The sequence below is a fragment of the Hirundo rustica genome, chromosome 7 (genome assembly GCF_015227805.2).
Source record: "Hirundo rustica isolate bHirRus1 chromosome 7, bHirRus1.pri.v3, whole genome shotgun sequence".
NCBI classification, from domain to species: Eukaryota; Metazoa; Chordata; class Aves; order Passeriformes; family Hirundinidae; genus Hirundo; species Hirundo rustica.
This window is the reverse complement of record NC_053456.1, coordinates 37,411,760-37,435,064: the sequence shown is the minus strand read 5'-3', so window position 1 is coordinate 37,435,064 and position 23,305 is coordinate 37,411,760. Positions and strand designations below refer to the sequence as shown.

The following is a 23,305-nucleotide window of genomic DNA, read 5'->3' as shown; positions in this document are numbered from 1 at the left end:
AAAAGTGGGGATTCACAGAACTCCTCCCTTCTTGCCTGTCCCTGATGCATTTCAATTTCTGTATCATCCACATCCCACTTGGACACTATTTTCTTGGACTATAAAAAATTAGCTCTTCCTTCTCTCCTCCCCACCCTTTCCAGATAGCACTGAGCCTGGATTAATTATGCATGTACCCATTGCTGATGTTTATAAAGCAGCTCCTGCCAAAGTGATCGCCAATTTTGGAATGATCTGGCTTTCTGAGGGGCTAGAGATGCCCATCTCAGCTGTGCAGAGGTGTTGGTGGAGTTGGCACACCAGCTACAGAGTGTAACTACAGAGTGGGATGGCTCCATCCCCTGGGTCATCACCCATCACTCTCGTAAAGGGAAGAGGAAATGATTATGTGTGTACAAAGATCCCTCCATTCCCCACCATAAATACTTGGCTTCTGGAGCAACTCTTCACACTTCACCAGCCTCTTCTTCTGCAAAGATTATATCCATCTCTATCAATGGCCCACTCAGGAAATCACCAGTATCCTTTACACTCATTATTTTATATCCCTTAATATGACTTTGACACACAATTGCATTTTACTCTGGATTTTTTTCTATCCAGAGAGATATTTTAACAAAAAGTTACTTTGGGGTTGTATGTGTGAGTGGTAGTTTTGGTTTGGTTTAGAACCTTCACACTTGTTTTGTATGTGTCCAATAAGTGAGTTCAATAAATGCTGCTTAATTAAGCTTTGGTAGCTCAGCAATTCTGACCCAGATCAATGCACAGCCCACCTGGGTGAGACTGCACATAATCCACTCAGGGTAGTTACAGAAGACACTCCAGTGGGTGCTCTGTGACTCCTTGTGCCACCTACAGCTGCACCCATGGATTTTCAATATGACATTTCTCTCGTAAGTGACAGCACGGCCCAGCTGATAGATCATAACAGCACCGAGAATGTGTCCCTGGAACAGACATTATGCAAACATTGATCAGAGACTGTCCCTGCTGCAAAGTGACTGCGAATGTAGAGCTGATTTTGACCTTCTCACTGGCCCTGACTCAGGGATCGTTACTAGTGGCATAATTATGAGGAAAACACTCTAATTGACTTGTATTACAGGTTTTCCCTGCTGTTCATTAATTTTGCTACAGTAGCTGGCACACCACAAGAGAAGACCCATTCCCCACTTTCTGACAATCGTGCCGTCCCACCTGTGCCGTGTTTATTTTCTCCCACTGCTACCACAGACCCCAAAGGTAAACAAATCTCCTCTCTGGCAGGAATTTACACAGTCCAGTTGTTTATAGGTGCCAGATCCACTGCACCCCCCTCACTCCTTCTGGGCTCAGCTGTGGGTTCAATCCCTGCATGGGCTACTCGTTGAAGAGCTGGACTCAGTGATCCTTGGGGGTCCCCTCTGTCTCAGACTGTTCCATGATTCTGAGATCTGTGGCCACAACAAAAAGGATGAATCCCCTGATCCTTGAAGAGCAACAGTGCTGGAGAAACCTGCCCTGGGAGCAGCATCCCATTGTGCTGTGTGCTGCGTGACCTCGAGAAGATGATCCTGCTCCAAAGGGATCACACACTATCTTAGTGGCAAAGACCAACTAATTCTTGCTGTTACAAGTCTGCAGACATTTTAACAATTTCCTCCCAGAGGCCAGGTATAAACACAGTGTGTGTAAAATGTAACAGCCAGCAGTGTATCTGGCCTGATTTCTGTGATTAGACAGCACACCTCATCAGAAAACAGAAATAAGAAAACAGACTTCTGGTGGCAACACGTCAACACGCACAAACAGGTATTTGATCAGCCTCGACACACTCTGCCCACAGAATTACTACTAAATGCATTAATTATCACCGATCCGGAGGCAGCTGCCACACTGAGAACATCAGAGAATGTTTTTGTTAATGAGCTAGCTATTACACTTCACCACTTCTTTGCTCTGCTCCACTCCTTATCCAAATCAAGTGAGCTGGAGATGGGGGATAACCACTTTTCAATAGGAAGAAATAAACCAGGAATGTAACCAAGCTGAAAGATTATTTGGAGCTACACACCATTCAAAGAAGAAGAAAAGGATAAGTCATATGTTAAATGAACTCGTTTCCATTTGGCCATGGGCCATTTTCAGAAGCTTTTAAGGCAGAATCACTTTGAATTCTCCTGTGAGCTTTTGGCTTTTTCATCCCTGCTACAGTTATTATTTTAGTCATTCATGGAAGAACCCCCTGCCTCGCTCATGGTTTTCTTCTTGCTTCTTGCCCCACTAAAGTCTTTTTCACGATGTGTTTTGGATGCTGTATTATACTGAACAGCATGGTGGACCATCAGGGCTTGACTGACATCCTACATGTAAAAGGAGGAGACAATGAGTTCCAAGGAGAAGAGATGCTAAAGTACATTCCCCTTGCTCTGATTTCCATTTACACTACATTTGTGGCTGCTCAGCCCAGTTCCATTAGCTCCTTTAATCAGAGAGCATGAAGAATGATTCTATCAAACTGGTCAGACTTGATGCCTAGTCTATAGAATCAAGCTGGTACTGTGGCGTGTGTGCACGCTGGAGTAATTATAAAATTTATACAAGGATTCAATTAGTTTGCATTCAAAGACTGGCTCTGTTCCAGGCTCTACTTAAAGGACTTTGCAGGTCCTTTAATTGCCTTCACAGTTCCACCCTCCACTCTCTACCTTTCTGCCAACTTAATAAACATCTTTATATTCCAGAATACCTCCCATTAAAATGGACATGCTCAGCTCCATATAGATCATAATCCCAATCTCAACTGACACTTGCAAACAAACCAAATAATCGTTACATTAGGAATTAAAAGATTTATTTTGTTTCCAGGGAGTTTTAAAAATCTATTTCTTTCTTCCCTTTTGTGATATATGACCTAAAGTTAATTCGTGTTAAGTATTGTGATATGTAATTAATTCACAGTAAAATGTAATAATATGCGATGTGATATATGTCCTAAAGTTAATTCGTGTTGATAGATAAAAATGTAATATCATCTCAATAAATGTAAGTTTTGTTTTAATCCAACAAACTATGAGTTAACTCAGGGGAAAGCAGCTCAGAAAAGGTGCAGGAATTTCTCTCGCTTGAAAGGACAAGGGAGGGGGAAGCACGAGACATAACATGATTAAGAATTACCAGGAGGGAGACACAAACATGCTTTGGCTACAAATCGTTAAAAAGGAATGTAACATCTGCTCTGAAGTTACTTCATGTTAATAAAATATAAATTGTAATACTGAATGTATGATTATAAGTCCTGTATAAACTAGCATGTTAGAAGTTAGGTTTTGTTTTAGCATTTTGTGGGTTAACTTGGGAAGAAGGGGATTTAATAAAATACAAGAATTTCTCTAGCCTGAAAAGGCATGGGAGGGACACGAGGAAAGCTTGATTGGAATTACCAGAAAGGAGGACAGAAGACTGTCACTGCCAGGAATCGCTGAAAAGAAACAAAGGGCAACGGAACACAGAGATGATAGCCCGGAGAACCCGATGATAGTTTCAGATCTGTATCTAGATGGTCTCCGGCCAAAATTAGCATGTCTACACCACACCTGGAACCAACCATCGACAGCATTGTCCTCCTCCGCTGATCCATTCAGACTCTTAGAACTGAAACTTGCATACTTAATGAAGCTGCCTCGGATGGAGGACTTATGTCATCTCAGGCCTCTCTCCGCGATCCAGTGTATAAAAAGAGGCTGCTGCAAACCCCAGATGTGAACTTGGGGGATAACAGACTGGCAGAGTGTGTTATCGTTGTTCACCCGGCGCCGACCCCGGGCTCCACGCTGTCCTTTTTAATTGTGGCTGTCCGAGACTGTTATTTTGTCTCTTAATAAAATTCCAAATTTTGATTTATCGAATTTGGTCTTCTCATTTATAACATGCGATGTAAAATTGATCTGCGTTCAGTCTGATTTAAGATCAGTAAACCTAAAAGTGTGTTTAGCGTTAACTGAGACTAAAACTGCACGGAGGGACACGAGGGTTGGGGGAAAAAGGAATTTCTCCCGGGAACCGCTTTGGGATAACCAAACAAAAAAATTAAAAGAACGGAAAATGGGAGATGGGCGCACTAACGATCGAATGATTAGAGTCAGATCGGTATCTTATCTGTTCCGGCCCGATTTAACATTTCCAAACCTTTGGACGCGGCAATCATGGCATTGTTCCACCCTGAAAATCTATTCAACGGACCCCGGACCTGAACATAAATACCTAATGAAGCTACCAAGGAGCAAGAGTTCTACGGTCTCGGTCCACTCTCAGAGAAAGCCTGTATAAAAACCAGCAGTGCTGGACCCAATTTGTGCACAGAGAGGGGGTGACGGATTGACAGAGTCCGTTACCGCGTTCACGCAGTGCCGAAACCCCGGGATTCGACGCTGTTCCTTTTAATTGCGGCTATTAGAGACTGTGATTAAGTCTCAAAATAAAATTCTAAATTTTGATTTACTGAATTTGGCTTAGCGATTTATTACACCTTTGTTTATAGAAATGCTTTTTTTTCTCCTGAATATTAATGATTAGCAGTGGGACTAAACACCAGGTACACTTTAGGTAAATATTCCCTGAAAACTGCTGTTTCACACTTGTGAGAAGGATAAAAATCTGCATAATTATGTCTCTTACACTTCTGGATTTACTGCTGAACGATCAATAATACATGAACTGCATCAAGTTGCTTTATCTAATTTGGACTGCAGAAGACTCCTCCCAGGAGCATCCTCCTCACAGTCGAAGGCAGGTCAGTAGTTGTTTCATCACCCTTTTCATGTATTTTTAAAAAGGCAAAATAGAGACTGAACAGCAACTCCTTTTCACTATGACAGCTTCACTGCTTTGCAATCCTTTGTTTTCAGGACAGATGCATCTGGATGAGGTATATTTTAAGGGACTCCTGTGATGACTTTGACATTTTCATCAACCCCAGTGGCAGCAGATCCACGGTAGGCCCCTTCCCAGCCTGAAAGAAGCTTGATAATTACTGTCCCTTTCTATTACTCCAGGGAATCTGGATGAGCTCGGGTGTGACGAAGGTCTGATGAGTTTCTTACTGGTCCCACCAGTATTGTTCCCAGTCTCTGAACCCAGCAGAAGGAGTTTGTTCTGTGTACACAAAGCTGGTGGGAACTCCTCGCCATTAAGCGCCAGTAGGCAAAGTGGCAACATGAGGAACAGCTGCCACAAACAGAGAGGCTCCAATAATCTGCATTTCTAAGGCTCCCCGTGGGGCACATCCTAAATCACTTAACTGTACCCTCCTTTCATACAGGTTCAAGTGAATGTTTTTAGGAGAAGGAGTCATTACCTTCCACATTTCAGCAGGAAGCACATCAGAGGCCTGTGGAGAGTTATTACCTCAAGCTTTGTCACAATGCAAAAACTAAATAAACTCCATAAAAATAATGAGACACACAGGCAAGGCCCTGTCCCTGTGCCACCCCATCCCACTGTGGAGCAGCAGTGAGCAAGGGCAGAGGGATGCCAGGAGAATTCAGGGAGAGGTGGGTGAATCTGCTGCAGTGGCTACAAGGAAAAAGATTTTAACATCCAATTAATCCAAATGAATTATGTAAAATATGATAAAGAGGAAAAAATGCAGATGCAGTCCATTATTAGACTAGTGACTAATCACCACCCATTTTTGAAATATCATGCTTAAATCATTGCAGTTTCAAATGAAAATAGTATCTTCTTAGAAAGGCACGGCCAAAGTACAGAGCTACACTGATTACACTCTCAAAGTGCAGTAACACTTTGTAACAATTGTGTGCATCCAGAGTGGGGGAAAACAGAGATTAAGGGTTATTAACAGGCAGTGCTGGTGTTTTCCCGTCTGCTTTTTTCCTACCTTGTCCTTTTATAGTTTTGAGTTCTGCACTGTGATCAAAGTTGCAGATGACCGTATATATTTAAGACCTTATATTTCAAAGCAACTGAAAATCCAGAGCTCATAAACTGGGGTCTGGCCCTCACTCCCAGTGACATTTTTTACTGCTTTAAATACAGCCACGAACTGCTGAGACACCAGCTCTTGTGGGGGTGAGGAGAATCCAAGATATTGATGCAAAAGCAATCATCTCAAAGCTTCACTGTTGGTTCCTACAAAAGAATCCTCCAACTCTCTTAGCAGTTGTCAATGAACAACTCCTGATTTTGCACCGAGTAGAACCAGTAGAAGTTGACCCAAGAAGGTGGCTGTTGCTGCTTTCAGAGCATATGGAGTCTCAGAAGACCCTTGTGTCCTCCAGAGGAGGAGCTCCACTAAAACAATCCATGGGAATGGCAGAACTTTGTTGTAGCAGAGTTTCCAATTCTACTGACTTTCAAAAATAATCACAGATCACGGGTCTCTAGTTTGTGTACGTGCACTCTGCAGGCTTTCCTCTTGCTGCGTGAAACAGGGGAAATCTCTCTTCCCTTGGTCACATCAAGTAGCAGGAAGTGCCTGGTGGTGTGTTTGAGGAGCACAAGACATGCTAGGATTGCAGAAACCCTTTGCATAAATTTACATAAGAAACCACTGCACTCCCTGCAGAGTTACCGCTCACAGTAGACATTGCACTTGAAACAGTGCTGCAAAGGGAGCAGTAGCTTTTGCAGAGAGGTTTAAAATAATCACTTTTGGTTTTCCCTTTCTAACCATCAAAGAAGGGTCTGAATTCTGCGAGCTGTGCAGTGAGAGGAGATGAATGATAATTGCCATTACTGGCTTTTCTCTGTATTTTTGAGAGATACCATGAGTGAAGTAAAGTCAGGTGCCATCATTATCTGATTAGACACTCCTGAGAGCAACAAGCATAAAAATTCCTGGGCTACACCGTGTCTGTGCACAGGGATTTTATTGTCATTCAGTGCCAAATGTGAAAAAACTGGGTACTGTTCACTGCGGTAATGTTAAAATACAGATATAATACACACTTTCTTAAATTCATAAATTAGAATTAGTGGCAAGAGATCTATTGCTGAAATGCAAGATTGTTCATGTTAAAGCGCAGAGAACATCTAAGTCACTGAAAGAAAATGAGTGTCAGTAAAGTACATGTACTTTTTTTAGAGACAAACTACCAAAGGAAGACATAAAATCACGGAATCATTTAGGATGAAATAGACCTCTAAGATCATCGAGTCCAACATACTATTTGGCTGCTTTGGGTGCTTAGTAAGAGCAACTAAATGCATAAAGAAAAACAACCAACAGTATTAGAAATGTATTAATTTAAAACCTCAATGTTCTAAAGTTTGCAAGTCAAAGTTTGTTATTGGATCCCCTGAGAATTTTGTTGTTTCTCCCATGCACTGCCCAGATTAAATCAAACCACCCTCTCCTGAGCCTACTGAGTGGGACAGGGTGTTACACCCTCAGTGACCTCACTGTCCCCATTGTCCTCAAACTCCCCACAGTCCCCAGTGCTCTCACAGCCCCCACAGTCCCTATAGACCCTACACCCACCGCAGCCCCCGCAGTCCCTATAGACCCTACACCCACCGCAGCCCCCACAGTCCACACAGTTCCCAAGGCTCTCACTGACCTCAGAATTATCACAGCCCCCACAGCTCCCAGTTGCTACAGACTTCACACCCACCACAGCCCTCAGAGGCCCCAGAGCCCTCACACTCACCACAGCCCTCACAACCTTCATGGCCCTCACACATTGCAGCCCCCACAGCTCTCAGAGCCCCCACAGCCCCCACAGCCCTCACAGCCCGGACATCTCAGAGCCCTCACAGACCCCACACCCACCACAGCCCTCAGAGCCCCCACAGCCCTCAGTCCCCTCACAGACCCCACACTCACCACAGCCCTCAGTCCCTTCACAGACCCCACACTCACCACAGCCCTCAGAGCCCCTACAGCCCTCAGTCCCCTCACAGACCCCACACTCACCACAGCCCTCAGAGCCCCTACAGCCCTCAGTCCCCTCACAGACCCCACACTCACCACAGCCCTCAGAGCCCCTACAGCCCTCAGTCCCCTCACAGACCCCACACTCACCACAGCCCTCAGTCCCCTCACAGACCCCACACTCACCACAGCCCTCACACCCCCTCATGGCCCTCACTGACCTCAGAGTTCTCACAGCCCTCTGTAGGAGACCAGAGAAATGGCTGACTGGCTCAAACCCACCAGGATGACCACTGCTCCATCCCCCTGTGCTCTTGAGTCTTCGTCAGCCTGGGGACCACACTGAAATGGTGCTTATCTACGACCCATCTACGACCTGCCCCGAAATGGCATTGTCTCTCTCAAGGCAAACCTTGCCCTGCAAAGCCAATACAGCACCAAAACAATACACATTCCTACCCCTGATGAACTTCAGCTGCGCTTTCTCAATTATTTTCAGATTAAATTAATCTGATATTCAAGTACCTTCTAACAGTGACAGTGATATTTATTCAACCACAGATTAATTGCATTTTCATAACAGAGAAGCCTCTACAGTTGGTCCTACTTTCATGCTTGCATAAAATCATTTTAAATCCAGCTTGGTATTCTACAAAGTCACATCCTTTGCACCACAGATACAGCACTGCTGTAGGCGCACCCTGCTTCCTTTAGCCATGATTTGATGTGTGGTAAATGCTCAAGAGTCCTCTTACCAAGTACAAACCACTGGTCTAAACTAATCCCATTTCTCTACCTCCCATTTAATTTAAGCCCTTTTGAAGAGACAGCTTTGCACAAACATTGTTGGAAGAGCTGTTCCTTGTCCATTGGTAACTAGTGCAAATCCAACAGCACCTATTTTAAGAGGTGTCCGGGCTAATGCAATGTGCAGTGTGAGCCTGCTCAGAACAAACTGGGAGCACTGGAAGAGCTGGCAGGGAGCAGACCCAGTGTGAGCAGCATTGCCTGGAGCTCTGGCCTCACAGCTCAGTGGTTCTCAGTCCAGGCACTGACAGCAACACTGCCACTGGTAGCATAAGGTAAAAGTTCCACAATTTGTCAAAAACGTGACAGTCACGTGAGAGAGTCACAGGGTAGAAGGTGGGGATGTTGTGCTGCTTTCTCATGAGTTTTAGAACGTAATTTCCCATGAAATGCCACAAAGAGAGGCAGGTTCCACTGTTCTGCATATGGGAAGTTGAATTTTAAAGAATCTGGGTGGATCTTTGCATTTTAATTTTGTTTGGTTTGCAAAAAAACAAGTTTAAGAAACAGATAGTAAAAAATGAATTATGCAGGGGTCTGGACCCACATTGTACATCTGCCACAAGAAAGGCTGGTGTGCTGGGCCAGGAGATGCAATTTAGAAAAAATCCTTATTCCTTAGGATACACAAATTAATTCTTCTCCTCTAAGAAAGAAGGGCAGAGTTTTCCACTGTGCTTGCGGTTCTGCATGCTAAACAGTGCTTGCTTCATGTACTGTACACACAGAGGGTCACATTCACTGCAGAACACAGAAATAAGCAAACAAAATCACATTAAAGGAGATAATCTCTGTTCCATTTAGTTAGCAGCAAATGGACATAACAATATGTTTATATTTGTAAATATAAAGTCTGAAAACATAAAAGAAAACACTGTATAGTCAATTATTAGTTTCTACTAAGGATCTTTCAAGGGCCAATCTGACCTAGAATACACAATTCTTTAAAGAGTTTTTCAAAGTCTTTAAAGTTACTCAAACCCAAGTTACGTCAAAGCCATCTAAAAATCATGCCATGTTTTTTCTCCTAGGGCTTTACAGAGCTGTCTGAATCCAAATGTCAGTTCATTACCCCAAATTTTTATCGTGCAGAGTTGAGACGAAGCTTCAACATGTGCAAATATTTCAAAAGAGAAAAATCTGATTAAAAGCTTCAATTAGAAAAGCTTAAATATTTAAGTATTTCATTTACTGCTGGTTCAAAACAAATGAGACAGTGTGATGGCAGACACCTGCCTTGCTTCCTACCCCACATTCCTCATCTACACCATCATCATGTGTATTTCTTCCTGACATCCAGTCTAACCCTACTCTCTGTCAGTTTGAAGCCATTCCCCCCTTGTCCTGTCTCTCCAGGCCCTTGTCTCTCTCCATCTTTCCTGTAGGCTCCTTTCAGGTACTGAATTTCTTCATAGCTACTGAATTAATTTCTTGATGGGTTTGAAATACCCTCCCAGAGCCAGCCATGAGGAAGAACAAAAGAAGGTCTTCTAAAATCTAAGCTCCCCCACGTTTGTTAGGGTGAATTTTACAAGATAAATGGGGGGTTTACTGTGGGTCCCTGCATGCTGACAACAGAGAGCACCAGAAGGGATTGTAAAAACAGCACTGAAAAAACAACTGGTAAATCATAGAATCACAGAATATCCTGCCTTGGAAGGGACCCACAAGGCTCATCAAAGCCCAGCTCCTGGCCTGCACAGGACAGCCCCAAATCCCACCCTGTGCCTGAGAGCATTGTCCAAACAAAAGAGGGATGCAGACCCTGGGGCTGGAGGAGAGAGGTCCCGTTGCAGAATGAGCTCATCTCACATCTCATAATGCAAAGGCTTGAAACAAAAGAAGGCAGATTTTCTTGAGCTGTGATTTTTAGAATTAGTAAACTTGACGGGATTGGGTTTAGAATGTTCAAATAGGTTTATGTTTATTTATGTATAACGTATTTATATATGTTAGAGAGAAAAGAAAAAACAGGTAATGCCAAGTTTCCAAAGACAGCTTGTGCCTTGATTAAGCAAACTGCTAGACTAAGAGATTTTATAATGATTTTTTTTCCCCAGAGGAAACTATAACTAGGATTTTGATCCAAAAATAACCCAGGAAGACAAAACAAGCAGAGAGTGAAGGAACTGCATTTTGTTTGATTTAGGAGTGCAGAGGCAAACTCCAGCAGCAGCCGGTGCATTTACTGGCACCGATGGTTTCTCGGTGCTCATCCTCTGCTGCACGTGGCTTCTCTCTGCCCTTGGCTTCTCGAGGTGTGTGACAACCATTACTGAGTTTTTCTTTGCAAATGATCTCTGATGAGAAACTTGAAATGGTGATGGGAAACTGAATGACACAAACAAGGTGTGACATTTAAAAATCAGTTGTGGATTTGTGGGGTTTTTTAATCCCACTGGAGGGCCTTGGCTATGAGACTGTCTCTTTTCTCAAGGACTCAGGGATATGGCAACTCAGGAGAGACGCTTCCTTCCAAACCAATACATCCTGAATTTCCTTGGCCTTTAATGGTTAAATAAGTCCCTACATTGCATCTTCCTCACAGTCAAGATCCAGAGGAATATTTTTACTTCTAGGCTATCTGCTAGACAGTCATCCAGAGTTCTACATTAAGAGTATCAGAGCTGGAGAGCAAAAATAATTCAAACTGCTCAAAACAAAGATGGACCTACCCAATGCTACCTGAACGGCCTCAGAACGTGTTATGTGCACAGTACGTGCAGAGCAGGCCCAGTGCTAACCACAGGGTCTGTGGGTCACACAGGGAGGGGAGCACTCCAGGAAACTTACTTCCGAAATTTGGGAATAACATGACTGTGTCAGAGAATGGATGTAGAAGTGAATTCCAGAACAACTTTTGGAGTCATTCCCCAATATCTGAAAGAGCTGTTTGCCAGCAAATGAAATAGGGGTATTTTGACACAGATTTTGTTCCTTGCCACGACAGAGAGACGGAATGGATTTTTTTTTTTTACTTCTAACAGTGTCGGACGGCCTGAAAATGGTTACCTAATGATAATAAAATCTGTACTTAAAATGTAATTCAGTTCTGTAATTATATTTCTTATGCATGGAGACAGAAATAAACTGGAGGAAGAACCTATTAGCCCTTTTGCATGTATAATTGAACACGTTTGATATTGCTGGGTAACCTTTGTAAACTGGCTTTGAGTTTATGCAAAGAGGTGAACACTTTGAATACATAAATAACAATAAGAGCAGATAGGTTTTTGATTTTGTATTCTGTTCTTTTCTTGTTTGTGTCTGTTAGATGCAGTCAGACATCCCTAGCTTCATCTGGCTATCCACAGAAACATCTGAGAGATCTGACTTTTGCATCATTCGGGTGCAGTAATGAATAAGAACTGACATCAAATATCAATATTATTGGCCCAGCTAAATGGTAGCTGACATCCAACTGGACTGCTGAGGAGGTAAACAAAATTGAAGTTTTGTTTTTGTTTAAAAACTGTCTGACATTATTTGCCCTTCAGTAAATCAATGGAAGAATGACCTAGATGCTGCTTGCATTTGGCCTGGGGAGATAAAATTGGGCAGTTGTTCTCAAACATTTTTTTTATAGTCTTTTAGGGTTTCCTAATATAACCAGTAATTCTAAACATATTTTTTTGTTGTTTTGGGGAAACTTGGTAACCACTGTAACGATTCCTAAACCTGCAGATATGACACAAACACAGCATGGCAGACACTTGACATACTTTTATTTGGATACAAACACAAATTTACACACACATAAGGGAGTAAACCTTGTTCTACTTTAAACTACTGACTCAACCAAGCATCTATAGTCTTTATACTTACTAGCACAGGTGATTTACCTTACCTGAAAATGCTGTTTGAGCCACACCCCGGTGCAAAATACATATCTGAAACATTTTTCTCTACAAAGTCACTGTGTTATGGAAACATGGGACTAAAAGGGATGATAACAGTAACTTTTAGGAGGAAAGATGAAAGGACATTTTTCAATATCCTCAATTCAAAAGCAGCTATGTGCGCTGTGCTCTAATGTTCTCAAACGTTCCACAGGCAGAGAACCAACTTGGAAAACTGCAGGATTTAAAGGCTGCTGGAAGTGTTACCTTTTAAGTCCTGACACAACCACAAGTGCAGAGCTTTCTCTAGGGCACTGTGACTCCTGTGTCCCACCAAGGCAGGACCCAAGAAATGGGCACATTCCAGGTGCCAAGCTGGCAATTCTGTTCCATGGAGAACAGGCTAATTAGGGAATCTCAGCACTAATAAGAGTTCTGGCTGCAAACCTTGCCCACTTAACAAAAAACCCCTATTAACTACAGATTCAGAAGCATGGTGTAGTAAATATCTCAGATTTAATCAGTTTCACAGAGCTTAATGAGGATTTATTCAATTTGTATAAATGCATTACTCTTTTTTAGCTTCTTCCTCACACAATACTCTTCCCCAAAAATACCCCTTAATATTTGCACACACTGCCTGTATGGCTTTCAGATCTAACAAAAAAAAGTATTCCTTGTTCTTGTATAATTAGAATTTCATGTTCTTTCTGAACTCCTTTTGGCACCAAGAGCCTGAGACAGGATTACCACAAGCCTACTGAAGTGATGTAGGAACCCACTCAAACTGACCTACGTCCAAGCAGAAAAAGGAGTGAATCCCTTGGGATCTCTCACCATTACAGCTCTGCCCCCACAGAGTGTGATCACATAGGCAAGACTTCTGGCAAAGCATGGCATGTGCAGACCCGTGACACTAGGATATAGGAAAATACAACAAAAACCAAAAAACAAACAAAAAAAAACCCCTGACCAAACAAATAAACAACCAAACCAAAACAAAACAAAAACCCCCACAAAATGAAAAAAACCCAGAACAAAAATCTAAATAGGGTTTTTAAGCAATCAGCCTTCAGTTTTATTGTAGACTTCCAGGTATAAGCATTAGGTTGGACACTCTGGAAAGTAATGTTGCACTTTGTCCACACAGCACATGATTAAGGTCCAAAATTTTTTCCACTAAAGTATTGTTGAAAATATGACTGTTTCCATAAAAACATTTTTTCCTCATAAAGTATGCATTTTTTAACAAAAATATTGACACTCAAAACACCTTAATCAGCTTGCTTAGGGTGGAATATCTTAATTTTTTGGCGAGCAAGCACTAGAGGGTAAGAAAAGAGTTCTCAAGTGCTATATTTGGCTGAAATATAGCACCTGCTTTACTTGTACAACTCAGGGCCACTACTTGATTTCTCAGTAGCAGAGTTAACTTACACAACTGCAATCACAGCCTCTGAAGTTCCATTCCTCACTCACTTCGACCAATGCTGCGCCAAATATTTCTATTTTTACTAAATCACTGAGAATGTCAACCAGTGATTTTAGTCTAGAGTTAATGCCAACTGTAATATTCCTTCCCAAAACTACTTAACAAACATGCTTATCCGGAAGGTTATCACTCCGTGGTCTTTCCTCTTCCTGTTAATCATTATAGGTGACATGAGGCCCTCTGTAAATGAATCCCCACACTAAAGCCAGTGCTGTGGTATCTGCAGTATTTCCCTCACCACACTTGCTCCTGTTAAATACTCTCTGCTCCCCAGTGTCTCAGGGCACAGAGAGGCAGACTGTGCTTGTCAAATACAGATAGATGCACGTGGCCAAGAAAGAATTAAGATGCCTTGGGATTTCCTGTTCCCCTCCCTGACATCAGCTTATCCCATACCTTCTGCTGTACCAGCCCCCGGGGTTTGCCCTACAAACACACAGGGCTGGCAAAGCAGTTGGCGCAGCAGCAGCTGATACTGAGCAAGAGGAGAATATTCAGGATCTCCTGCAGGAAAAAATTAGTACCTTGCTCTGCCTGTAATGAAGGTGTCAGTGGGAGCACGGGGAGCAGGAACACCACAAAGTTATTTTTCAGGAAAGATGGTCTCTGAGAGAAAAGGCTGCAAGTGGCAGCAGAAGCCAGCACATTGCCTCAGCATTTCCACAACAGTTTTAAAGAGCAGTGTGGCCAGGAGAGCTGCAGGAATCATACATCACAAATGTTTAGGTCATTTCAGAGTATTTCATACGGCCTCTAAGAGCCATTAAGAGAAATTCCTCCCCTTTCAAAGTCCTCAGTCATTCAGACAACAGCCTGTCACCAATCCCAGTCAAAATGGTTCCTTTCACATAACAGCCATAAATTTACCAGCCAGGGAAAAACCTACCAAAAAAATTTCATTTAAATAAAGTAATGAATGATCCCAACAGAGGAGAATGGCTTAGACACCATGCACTGCTCAAAGGAGGGAGGAGGGGGCAGCAAGGAGGGGGCAGCTCTATTGTAGCAGGCACAGGGGCTCTGGTCTGGCTGGCAGGTGAGGCCACTCTGAGCCACCACTGATTGTGAATCCAGCCCAGAGGTCTCTGTGTCACCAAGGAGAAGGACAGTATGGGCCAGAGCAAGGAGCATGATGTTAAAGGGAAGAGAAAAAGGAAATCTGCACGCAGCACTTACCTTCTTGTTGAATGTGGCGTGATTACAGGAATGCGCGTGACCCTGGAATGTGAAAACACGGAGACCCTAGGAATGAGACAGGAAGAGAGCATTTAAATAAGTTATAGCAATGTAAGTTATTCTGTAGCCTTGGTGTAAACAGAGAGACCTTGATTTTATGGCTGGGTGGAAATCAAGACACACTGTGCTAAAAAGCCAGCTCCTGGTTGCCAGAACAGGAACACATTTTGGCCATTGCTAAGGATGTATCTCCTTCCTTCACATCATAGCCAGCAGAAAAGTTGCAATCAAATATCCCCAAGTAAAAGGCATCTCCCTGGCTGGAGGGCTGGAATTAGAAGGTGGAATTGCTCCTTCCAAAACACTTAGCTCTTGCTCTCAGGCAGTGAGTCAGTACATATCACTTGATATTCTACACAAACCATTAAAGACTTCCTTATGGAATCATAGGCATGAAATCAAAATTAATTATCTTTTGTCATCTCCCACATTAGGCCATAAGTGACCTACATAGTGCAGTAACATATGTCAGATGTCATCACTGATATCTGGCTTGTCCTCCCGGTACAGGAACCATCCAACCACAGAAAAAACCTGGAATCTTCAAGATGGCAAGACAGGGGTATTGAAAAAAGATGCCCTTCTCTGTTTTCATAGAAACCACTGGCTTCATGGGTTAAAAAATAATTCCTGTTAAAAGTGAAGCCCAGCCTGGAACAGTGCAATCATATGCTGAAGAACAAATTTTCCCTCTAAGAGAAAGCATTTTATTAACACTGCAATTGAAAGACAATTTGTTGCACTTTTCTGGAGAGTTGAAAAAACCCAACCGCAAGATCTGAAATTCCACTACTCATCCTGGCCTTGAATCAATCTCACAGGAGCAGCAGTAACATAGGTTAATCATACCTCTGTCATGCTTTTAGAGTTTATACCATCAGCTTAATCCCATTCTTATTTTCCTGATTTAAAAAAAAAAAAAAAAATCATTCCTTCTCTGACGTAAGAAATTTGAATTCTCTTTTTCACTGACAAACCTCCTCCATTTTATCATCAGCATGTCTAGCAGCATGTTCTCCCTGTTTGCAAGAAGCCCTTTCAGAATGCGGTTAATGAGGTTTGACCACAAAGTAATTCTGGAGGGACACTCCTGGATAATGCTCTGTGGTTCACATTATATCTCTGAACCACTCAGGAGAACTCAGCCCAACAAAGCAGCAGTTGAAGGGGGTTACACTGTTGTTGTAAATATCTCAGGGGTTAAGAGCAAAGAGGGAAAGGAGCTGTTGAGGCTGAGAAGCAGTGTTGACGCAGGAACATGTGGGGATTCATTATCTGCAGATAAATTCCAGTGGAAAATTGGAAGACAGTTCTTGAACAGTGAGATACAAAAACTTACACCACTCCAAGTAGTGGGGATTAAAAAAAAAATCTCATTACTATAAGAGGCTGCTTGAAAAGCCTAGAAATAAATGACCTTCTCCTGTATGTGATCTTTTGCCTGGACTTGGAGACCAAGGAGGCTCTTTCCAGTCTTGCTCATATGGCATTGAATACAAATCTGTGATAAAGCTCAGCATTTAATGCTGCACAGAATTACTTTTGTTTAAAAAAAAGTCACCCAAAGAACGGAGCAAACAACTTTGGCAAGTGCCATTTTGTATCTCATTGTATTTTCCATTTATCCCTCTGTGTTGAAGTAGTTTCTGCTCCAAGGCCACACGGCTGTTGTGATCATACTGGGAAATTGGTATTATTCCCATAAAAGGATTGCAAGGCAACAAGAGAAAAAGGCTCTGAACTATTAAAAGCTCTGTATTTAAAGAGCACACCATCCACTTTAAGCATAAAAAGGTTGCCAGAGCACAGTTCTTGAATCCTCCATAGCTTCCAACAGAGTTACAAGGGGAAAGAGTGCTAAAAAACCCAGTCCCAAACCCCTGCATATTTATAAATGAGATATTAGATATAGGCTGGGTATCAGGAAAAGGTTATTTTTAGAGGGTGTGGGGCACTGCCCAGGCTCCCCAGGGAACTGGCACGGCCCCGAGGCTGCCAGAGCCCAAGGAACATATGGACAGCACTCCCAGGGACGGGGTGGGATTGCTGGGGTGTCCATGCAGGGCCAGGAGCTGGACTGATGATCCCAGTGGATCGCTCCCAGCCCAGCAGATTCTGTGATTTCTAAGTAATAAAACATGAACCAATAAATGCTGATACTAGGAAAACCTAAATAATTACTTTCCAATTACAAATTCACAGTTTGAACAGAAGTGCGTCGACACAAAGTTCCCTAAGACTGACAGGCAAATTAATTTGATAAAGGAACAGGACAGGAGACAAAGACAACCAAACACACATAAGCAGTCTAGTGAGAAAAAATGTCAAGGACATGAGATGTACCTTGTGGCCCAGCAGCGATATTGATTGCACGCAGCCCACGGTAACAAACCAAGTGTCGGTGCATGCTTTGCATGTCAAAAGTAGCCCTTGTAAAATAACTGCTGCTGCTCAGCAGGGTGTAGCATTTGCCCTCAGACACTCTCCAATCCCACAAACACAGACAAAGCATGCTGTCACAAACCAGTGGAAAAAAGAAAATCACACGGGTGCTGCACAAAATGGATGTTAACTTTCAGCTTTCCTTCCAGAAGTCAACTCAGTATAAGCCCTCTGAAAAGGATTTTAATAAAAGTAATAATAATGATAATAAAAATGAGACAAAGGCAATGGTTCTGCAAAGTGTTTTCAATACTATCACAACTTAATTTCCAAAGTGCCACTTTATTTTTATTCAGCGCACAGCTCGGGTTTTCTTTACCAACGCTGGGAAATCTGAATTTTGCAAACATAGAAACAAATCTGGAAAACTACTACTTAGCTGTAATAGCTCAGGAAAAAACCAAAGAGTAATAGGTATTCTGTGGACCAGAATTCAAGTTAGCACTGAGCTGTCAGCACCAAGAGCTCAGGAGTAAGTTAATGAAATCCCTTTTGCACGTGCATTCATCTTCTCAGGCTTTAATAATAAAATAATCCACTATAGCAGCACCACTGCTTCATGCACTGTGGAAGTGAACAGGACGCCCACAACCACCTGAGTGTATCTGCCATTTCAGTGAATTTCTTCAAGGTTCAAGCTGAGCAAGAAAAAACATTTGGGACTTGTTATCACAAGGAAAAGAGAAGGGAAAAAGAAGGAGACTGACATTAGGATGGTTCTTAGTTAGGGGAAAATTACGGTCCTCTGCTGTAGTCTGAAGGTCTCACTGACCATCAACCCTTACAGAGGGAACAATCACGAACTGAGAGCAGGAGCAGCAACAAAACACCAGAGCAGAACTCTGAAACCGTAAAAAGGCCCATTTCCCCCACCTTTAACCCATGGGGTCTATCCTATCCAGTCTCAGTGCATGGGATACTCCAGCAGTATAAATCATGGAAAATACATCATTATTGTCAACTGAGTCTTCAGTGAAACATTAATGGAGGAAATCTGAGTTCCATTCCCTCCTTGAGCTATTGTCCAATTACATTAATAACCATACATTCTTCCTCTGCAGGAAATACATAGAAAACAGCAACATTCAAAGAAAACAAAATATGAAGTGTTCTGCTTCGTTGAGGTTTTGGGGTTTTTAAAATTATTATTCACACATGCACACACACATATAATTTTCCAGTCTGAAATCAAGAAATTAACATCAGAATCAGTGGTTAGAAACACCCTGGCATTATGCTGTGGAGCCTATCAACCTCTCAGCTTCCATTGAACGCAGGCATTAATTGCCTGCCTTGGACTGGAGCTACCTAAAAGACTCCCGGGAGAGAAAACATTCCTTTGTTAGAATGAAATATGGTATTGTGCAAAAGCAGCCTGTTCTTTGGAGCTATAGATCTGCAAGCAGTAATCCCGCTGCAAAAGTAGTTAAACAAGGTTTCTAAATTCAATTTTTTTTTTTTTTGTTCCTACTTTCAAAGGATAAAAGCCCAAGATTTGAGAATCAATAGTAAAATTCTTCTGTAAATACTCCCTATTGTGTATCCACATAGATAGAGGAATACCAGGGTAAGACAAGACAGGCTGAAGACAATCATAATTAATTTGCTTCTTTGCATTGCAGTAATTAAGTTCAACCTTTAACTATGTAACACAGCAGCTGAATCTTCCTATACTTATTTTAATTACCATTTCAGCAGCAACAAAATAAAACTCCCAAACTTAACAAGCCATACTGCAAACACCTCTGGAGAAAACACAGCCAAAACCAGCAGGGTGTCATTTGAAAGCTACTCGTGTTTGTCAAACTCTTCTCTTTTGGTTTTCTTTCTGGATTTTGACTGCCTTGCTGTACGTGAACATCTGACATGAATGAACTTACTTTGCAAGTCCAGAATCAAGACAACAAATCCATTAGATCAAGCTGGGTGCAATATCCCAGTCACAATAGGTAATTACCTTTATGAGTTTGATATGAGCTTTTAGAGAACATTTGAGCGTGAGATTTATCTAAACAGTGTTCAGATAGGAGATTTATTTGTAATTTCTTGGTTCATTTAGAAATTAACTCAAAGAAATAATGTTAATTCAGAAGGACTAAACTGAGAAAAGCGTTCAAACCATGAAGCACTCAGCTGTGGAAATGTTCACCTCATTCTCTTTATTAAAAACAAACGAAACCTCCCAACAGTTCTTCATGAAAGGTTTAATTGTATTTGGGGGAAAACGAAAGTTCTGAGCTCACATAGGTAGAATTTTCCCAGCAAAACAAACACTGTAATGCTCTGGTATCTCCCTTGGCTGGACCTGAACTTTTCCTAAAGTAGGGAATGTTCAGCGTACTGTGATTTCTGGCTACTGACCTACTGGGAAGCTCTAACCCTCTTCTCAATCTTCATTGCTGGATTTGTCCAAGGGCTTCCGTTTTCATAGCAAAGTGCAAAATTAAAATCGTGCATCCTTATTCCCATGCCTTATTCCCAACACGGCCTGCCTGCCTCAGCCAGCACTGGGGAGCTCCACGTAGAATGTGGCAGATCCAGTAGAACTGTGCCTCCACCGTCCCTCCACACCAGAGAGAATTGCCCCCGTCCTTCCATGAAGTGGGTGCACGGAGACATCAAAAGGGACTTGGATCTCTTCATGAGTGCAAAAGGTAATTTTGAGGAGAGAGAAAACTCATTTTCATGGGAGAGGATGGGTAAGCACAAAAACTGGAGGAAAGAGCCCAAGAATGTCTGCCCCTTCTAGCTCCGCAAGAGAGCTCCTTTCCTTCCTGCCCATATGTCCTGGTTGGGACAAATTTGGGGGAAAACCCCTGTATAGGATCCCTCTAAGGAAGCAAACCCAAGTGGCCCTTCCCTCCAACCGGTCTGGTAAAAAAACCTCTTTGGAGAAAAGTGGAAAAAACTATTTTACTAAACAAATGAAGTGCATACAAGTATAAAGAATGAATAATATGAAACAATAAAACCTCTCCTTCTGAAGTGAGATGGCAAATTGAGAAAGTCCTTGCCGTGGGTGTAGCTCGGCTCTCTCTCAGTCTCTCCTCAGTCCCAGTCTCTCCGGCGCTGCTGGAAAATGCCGAGGTCCAGGCCCCGGTGGGCCGCAGGTGCAGCCCCCAGTGCTCCCCTGGGTTTTCAGTCCAGAGCAGGTTTAAACAGTTCCAAGCAAAAGGAAAAAAAAACAGCCTAGGGAACTTCTCTGCCCTAGCTAGCTGAAACTAACTAAAAGCAAAAAAAAGATCTCTGTCTTGCAGTCTCTCCAAGCCTCCGCCGAACACCCCGTCCGCAGAAGAATGTGGAGGAGTCAGGCAGTTTTCTCAAAACAAACTCCGCGCTTCTCCTTGCTCTTAGAACCAGTCTTAAAGGCACAGGACTCAATATACAGCACAAACAGAACAGACGATTGGGGATACAAGCATCATTAAGTTACCCTAGGACACCATACCACATGAGGTTCAACAAGGGAAAGAGCACCCGGGATGAGGGGGTACATACCCTGGGGGTATGGACAGACTGGGGAATGAGATGTTGGAAAGAGGCACCATAGAAAGGAACCTGGGCATCCTGGCCAGTTGGATCTGAGTCAGCAGTGCCCTGGAGCCAGGAGGGACATCCCTGTCCTGTGGGATCAGGCCCAGCACAGCCAGCCAGGCCAGGGAGGGAATTGTCCTGCTCTGCTCCAGGCTGGGGCGGCTTCACCTCCAGTGCTGGGGGCAGTTTTGGGTCCCTCAATGTAAGAAGGACACTAATCTATCAGAGAGCATCCAAAGGGCAATAAAGATGGTGAAGGGGAAGCCGTGTGAGGAGTGACTGAGGGCACTTGGTCTGCTCAGCTGGAGGAGACTGAGGGGGGATTCATCAGGGCCTGAAACTTCCTTGTGAGGCGGAGTGGAGGGGCAGACACTGATCTCTGTTCTTGGGGACCAGTGACAGGACCTGAGGGAGTGGCCTGAAGGTGTGTCAGGGGAGATTTGGGTGGGATATTAGGGGAAGGCCCTTCCCCCGAGGGTGCTGGCACTGCCCAGGCTCCCCAGGGAATGGGCACAGCCCCAAGGCTGCCAGAGTTCCAGGCGCCTTTGTACAACACTCCCAGACACAGGGTGGTGGTGCTGGGGTGCCTCTGCAGGAGCACTGGACTCAGTGATCCTGGTGGGTCACTTCCAGCTCAGGCTCTTCTGTGTTAGCAACTCGCTCCAGCAGCCCCCTGCACGCCCCAGGCTCTGTGTGTGTGTCCCAGGCCAGCCCTGCTGGCCAGAGCCGCTCTCTCCATCTGCCCCATCCTGTTCCACCCGGAGGGCTCCACTCCCAGCAGGGCAGAACTGCTCCCAGTTACACCCAGAGGCTTCAGGGCCACAGTCAGTGCAGTGCCTGAGCACTGAGCAAATCTGGAGAACAGTTTCACCATCTGTCACCACAGAGTTTACTCCATACACTTGAGCACAGAACCTTCAGTGCAAAGTTTGCTTCTGTTCTCTTCTGTTCCTGGGGGGAACAATCACACAGAGAAGGTTTTTGGATGTTAGAGCAGAGGTAAGGCCAGGGCACTGCTCAGATGTTTTGTAATCCCTTCTTTGGGGAATAAAATAAACTTGCCACCATTTTATGTGCTCTGTTACACGAGGATTCACACAGGCAGGTGTGTGCACCAAAACTCAAGTACATCAGCTGATGGGCTCTTTAAAAAAAAAAAAAAAAAAAGACTGAGAAATGGAAAATAATTTTGAATCTTTTTAAAATGCATGAGCTTCTATAACAACTTTTACACAGTGAAGCACTAAAAACCTGAGAAGCAGCATTTTTCTGAAGCTGGTAGGCAATAAAAACTAGAACGAGAGCTCGGCCTGCCAGCTAAGCCCAACACCATGCTTTTCATCACAGATCAGCCTTCCTTTCACTTCACAGTTAGTAACACCTGCCTGTTAAATATATCAAAAAAACCTTAATTAACCTAGCTCTGGAATACCCCTGAATGACCTCATTTGTGTGGGTCTGAACTTTCACCTGAATGCAGTATCAATATACCTCTTGCACCAATGATGCAGGCATATTAATTTTTCATAACTGGGATGAGAAGTATGTTTCTAGGCCAAGACCTTGTATGCTAAATCTGTTCAAAGTGAACCTCTAAGGCTCCCCTAAAAAACCTTAAAAACAGGGGTTTATAGTAGAAATGCTGACAGGTTATATTCTTGCCAGCATAATATAACCTGACTCAAAGATAAATGTTTCATGAATTAAAAAAGTTGAAAAAAGCTCCTCTGTTCAGCTTTGTTCTCGAGATGAAAGTGAATTATCTTTTTGTCTTCTACTGACACTTGGATTTTTGTACAGCAGTCTGCAGAAAACCGTAACCACAGGCAGTATTTAAACAGACATGACCATGTGGGATTCTCTCCTCACTCAACTCCTGCAAGCGACAGCGAACTTGCAGCTGCATAAGGAGGAACAAAGGTTTTATGGGAAGCAGATCCTTTCCTGTACCTGCTTCTGTGAAGAGAGAGAAATGTCACCTCCAGCTGAAGAGATCACACAGGAGCACAGTGCCACCTGCACAGCCCAACAGGACAGGCAGGGAAGGCAGGGAGAAATGCCTTTGCTGGACCCATCGCT

The 23,305-nt window shown here is 43.2% G+C and overlaps 1 protein-coding gene across 7 annotated transcripts in view; it reads right to left on the bottom strand.

Moving 5' to 3' along the window:
• SPAG16 (sperm associated antigen 16) overlaps positions 1-23,305 on the bottom strand; it is a 373,943-nt gene that overhangs the window by 113,134 nt on the left and 237,504 nt on the right. For all 7 annotated transcript variants that reach the window (XM_040069138.2, XM_040069137.2, XM_040069139.2 and 4 more), the window contains one exon: positions 15,191-15,256. In XM_040069138.2, coding sequence (XP_039925072.1) covers positions 15,191-15,256 — 66 coding nt within the window. The remainder of the gene's footprint in view (positions 1-15,190; positions 15,257-23,305) is intronic.